The sequence below is a fragment of the Cebus imitator genome, unplaced genomic scaffold (assembly GCF_001604975.1).
Source record: "Cebus imitator isolate Cc_AM_T3 unplaced genomic scaffold, Cebus_imitator-1.0 Scaffold145, whole genome shotgun sequence".
Classification (NCBI taxonomy): domain Eukaryota; kingdom Metazoa; phylum Chordata; class Mammalia; order Primates; family Cebidae; genus Cebus; species Cebus imitator.
The window spans coordinates 4,585,528-4,590,154 of record NW_016107460.1 but is presented as its reverse complement, the minus strand read 5'-3'; the positions used below and the strand labels follow the sequence as shown (position 1 = coordinate 4,590,154).

Here is a 4,627-nt window from a genome sequence, read left to right as displayed (position 1 = left end):
GTCCATCGGCCAGCTCCCCTCACCGCTGTGCCCTGTCCATCGGCCAGCTCCCCTCACCGCTGTGCCCTGTCCATCGGCCAGCTCCCCCTCACCGCTGTCCCCTGGCCATCTCTGATCACACCAGGGACGGCCATGGCAGGGGCACTGGCCAGCCACGCCCAGTGCTACATTACTTGGGACTACCATGGGTCACGTGGTTTTTGGATGCTTGCTCTGACTGCAGACTCTGATGGAACCAGAGGGGCCTCTGACCTTGTCAGCTGGACCACCCCACACTGGTGCGAGAGCTGTGGCCCCGTGTGGGCCTGGCATGGAGCAGAGGCCGTGTGTGGGGTGGGTACAAGAGAATGAGGACCCTCATGCCAACGCAGGCACAGGTAGCCCCTTCTCCAGCTCCTCCCGCTGTCTGCCTATGTCCCCACACACTGACCCTCCAGGAGAGCTGAGCACCAGGGTCCAGGCCAGCCCAGGCCACCCCAGACATCGTAGGCCGAGGGACCTCCAGGGCCCTGTGGTACAGCCAGGCCAGGAGCTGCCACCCCACCGACGGGCTTCTCGGAGGTCCCTGGGAACATGGTGAGGTAACAGGTTGGGGAGCCCAGAGCCAGCTGTGGGCCCCTGGGAGGCCCAGCAACCAGGGGTCTGAGCCAAGGGCACCGGTCGCCAGTTGGGGCGCTCTGTCTGGCTCCTGAGTGCAGGGAGTGTTCCGGAAGGCTTGGGACAAAGGTCACAGAGGGAAGGGTCACTTCTGCCCACCCCATCCAGGTCCCGTTCCCACCACTGCCTTTACTGGGACAGAGAACCTACTATCTGCAGCCAGGCCACCCACAGCCACGTGCCAGTGTAGCCAGGCCACCCACAGCTACATGCTGGTGCCACCCCTGATGGCCAGGGCACAGGGCACCTGAGACAGTGGGGTCCAGCCGGCTGGTGCCAGCCTCCTATGCCTCCTGGCCATCGTGCCTGCAGGAAGGAGAAGCGGCTGCCATGGGATGGAGCCCGGAAAGCTGCACGAGCCAGGTGGGTGTCTCCTGGGAGCTCAGGCCCAGAGCCGGCCCCAGAGGCCAGCTCTGGATTTGTGGTAAGCTCAGGGGTGGGGTACTGCCGTAAGATCCTGCGTAAAACCCACCCAGGCCCCACCTGGGCTTCCCAAGGCCCCTCCGCCACTCCCATCCTCCCCCTCAGACCATCACCAAGAGGCTGACAGTCCACGTAGCCAGTAGAGTGGAGGGCCCTGAGCAGCTCCAGGCCAGGGCATCTTAGCCCCTGAGGCTTGCCCTGTCCCATTTCTCCTCCCTGAAGAGGGTCCAGGGTCCTCACCTGCACTCCTGTAAGGCCTGAGGGTGGCCACACACAGTCTGAGCCCCTCCCATGGAGCTCTGTCCTCACTGGGGCTCTGACCTTCCTGTCCACTGCCTGGCTGGACCTACAACTCCTGCCACCAGGACACACAGTACCCATTCCCTGCCCAGGCCTGGGACAAGGTGGCCAGAGCCCTGAACCTCTGGACACTAGGTCCCTGGTCAGTGGGGCAGCATCCGGGGAGCACTTGGCCTTGGCATTGGTCTCTAAGGATAGCCAGGACTTCCTGGGGTCTAGATAAAGGGGTGTGCATGCCCCTCTGGGATCCAGGAGGTATCTGAGTGTCTGCTAGACAAACGGGTGAGTGGACATTGTGGCAGGCCTGGCGCCCTAGGGCAGCAAGTCAGCCAGACGCATATGGCTGGAACACAGGGGTAGGCCTCAAAGGCTGGGCCTCAGGACCCTCATTCACAAGATGCTCAACACCAAACCAGGAGCATGGCCAAGCTGGGGGGCCACAGGCTGTCCACAGTCAGGACCGAGCCATTCAGAGGCCCCTGTGGTTTCTCAGAGGAGAAACCACAAACCTCCCCACCTGCCTGGCTGTCCCATAGGGCGCACCCTGTAATATCAAAACTAAAGTCAAATGCTGGGCTGTGACCTGCCCCACCCTAAGTTCTCAGTCAAAGCTCAGAAAAGAAGGTGAGGCCTGATGGCCGCCCCACCCCTGCCTGGGGGTGCACACCTTCTGCTCCACCTGCAGGAAGCGCTGCAGACTGGCAGCATCCAGGTGGTCCTTGTGGCTGCTGTAGGTCAGCATGAGCAGGTAGAGGTCCCGGCGGGTGGACATCATCTTGTAGAAGGCACAGAACTCCTCAAACCCCAGTGTCCCTTGGTGGTCATCCGTGTCTGCTTCCTGCAATGCAAGGCCCTGGGTCCCCACGGACACCTCGCCCAGGGCTGCACGCACAGGGGTCCTTCGGGGCACTCTCTCCCCAGTCAAAACCAACACGCAAGCCCACCCTCCTCCATGCCACTGCCCTTGTCATGGCCTCCAATCACTCCCCAGGTCACAGGCCCACCCACCAAGAGGAGAGCCCCGTGAAAATACAGAGCTGACACACCTGCCCGACGCCATGTGCCTTCCACCTTTGACCCACAAGCAAGTCCACTCAGCTCACACGGGAGCCAGCACCACCCACAGGGGAGCCAACACCCACACAGAAAACACCACCCACAGGGGAGTCAGCACCCCCAACACTGGAGCCAACATCACCCACAGGGGAGCCAGCACCCACAACACAGAGGTCAATGCCCCCAACACGAGAGTCAACACCACCCACATGGGAGCCAACACTCACACAGAAAACACCACTCACATGGGAGTCAATGCCCACACGGGAGCCAGCACCACCCCACACGTGAGTGAACACAACCCACACAGGAGCCAACAACCCTCACATGGGAGTCAACACCACCCACAAGCGTGGGAGCCAACACCCCTACGCGGGAGTTAACCGCATCCCCTGGGCTGGAGCCGGGCAGCGCAACAGAAGCCCAAGGTGTGCAGGGGCCGAGGGAATTCATGGTGGCAATAAAGGCACCATGGAAGAGGATGCTTGAAATCCTTGAGCCCTAAGTATTGAGGCCTTGGTCCTACAAGGGCATGGGAGCCCAGAGCTGGGCAGGGCAGGGTCAGAGCGTGACCTGCTTGGAGGTGACATGGCCCCAGTGTGACACCCCAGCTCAGCCCCCACTCACGAGGAACACCAGGACACCCCAGCTCAGCCCCCACTCACGAGGAACCCCAGTGCCTCACCCTGCACTTGGAAGAATGGCAGAGCTCAAGGCTTCAGGCAGGGCCACCCTGACAGACGGTTTCACACCTGCCCAGCTGCTCGGCATCTCGAGAGGCATCTTGAGGGGCCCCAGGCTCCCCGTGAGCCACCTTCTGTCACCTCGGCCCTAGCCCCTCCGCTGACGACATGGCCAGAGGCGAGGCAGGCTAATCAGACTTGCCTTGAAGGCAGGGTTCTGCCTGTGCCTGTTCACCCCAGGCTGGGCACACTGACACCCAGCTGACAGGTGTCCACCCACACTGGCTGAGTCCTCAGGCCCCCATAGAAGTCCCAGACCGGGTCTCCTGAGAAGCAGAAAATACCTCCAGAAGTCGAGAAGGTGCTGTGTCCGCCACAGCAGCAGCCTAGAGGCTTCATGATTCAGGCTCCCATGCAAAACCCCACCGGGCCCTCTTCCCAGAGTCCCCATAGGCTGAGGACAGCGTGCTCTCAGCAGCCCACCCAGGGACTCCAAGGGGGCCTGGGAGGAGCCCAGAGCAGGGTTGAGGGAGCAGGCTGTGCCTCTCAGGGCAGCCCCATGTCCTAGTCCACAGGAGGGCACCGCCTGAGCCTGGGGATGTGCCTCAGCTGAGCAGGGACTGGCACCAGCTCAGCACCATGGACAGCAGCAGCCACCAGCCACCTGGGACCAACCTTGCCTCCCATGGCCATGATCTGGCATGGCAGGGGATGGTGATGCCAGGTCCCCTGGGGTCCCCTCTGAGCCAAAGGGATCACCGGTCAGGTGGCACCATCACCCCCTTCATCCCTGTCCCCAGGACAGAGCCCTGGCTACTGCCTGTCCTAGACCCATGGAGGTAGGTCAGGACCCCAGGGCCAGGCTGTGTGCCCAGGCCAAGGCTGGGATGAGGCCAGCATGGGATGAAGGACCCAGCTAGAGCCACATACTCTGGGGCCCAGCACACACCAGATGAAGCCCCTCCATGGAGGGGCTGTGCACCAGCGTGAGCTGCTCTCCACTGAGCAGGAACAAAACTGCCCGGACAGCGAAGCCCTCGTGGGCCTGAGCCCAACCACAGAACACCCCAGATACAGTCACACAGCATCTTTTCTTCCCACAAAGGGAAGCCGCAGCTGTTGAACCGCACCTTGGCCGAGCCTGCCTCGGTGCCCACCCAGCGTGCCCTTTGGCAATTAGGCCCCGCGCTGGGTCCGGCCCACTTCCAGCCTTAGCTTTGGTTGGATGAAATGAAGCTCAAGCCAGGTCTTTACCCACCACTCAGGGCTCTATGATTAGGCCGTGCCAGCCAATGCAAGCCGTGTTTGGCTTGACCACAAAACACCAGGGCCACTGCACAGGGCTGGGGCGCCAGGCCCGTGACCGGAGCGCCGCAGCTGCCCCACCATTCCTCTCCAAAGCCAGACCTGCAGGCTTCCCCCTCCGCCTGCCAGCACCCCCTCCCCCACCTCCACCTGCCAGCACCCCTCCCTCACCTCTGCCTGCCAGCACCCCTTCCCCCACCTCC

General features: G+C 62.6%; 1 protein-coding gene across 17 annotated transcripts in view; it reads right to left on the bottom strand.

Moving 5' to 3' along the window:
• Positions 1–4,627, bottom strand: part of PLCH2 (phospholipase C eta 2) — an 89,521-nt gene that overhangs the window by 18,291 nt on the left and 66,603 nt on the right. For all 17 annotated transcript variants that reach the window (XR_001829285.2, XM_037743513.1, XM_037743507.1 and 14 more), the window contains one exon: positions 2,048–2,218. Coding sequence is in view for 16 of the 17 variants with exons in the window: in XM_037743513.1 (XP_037599441.1) it covers positions 2,048–2,218 (171 nt within the window). In the remaining variant the exon portion in view is untranslated. The remainder of the gene's footprint in view (positions 1–2,047; positions 2,219–4,627) is intronic.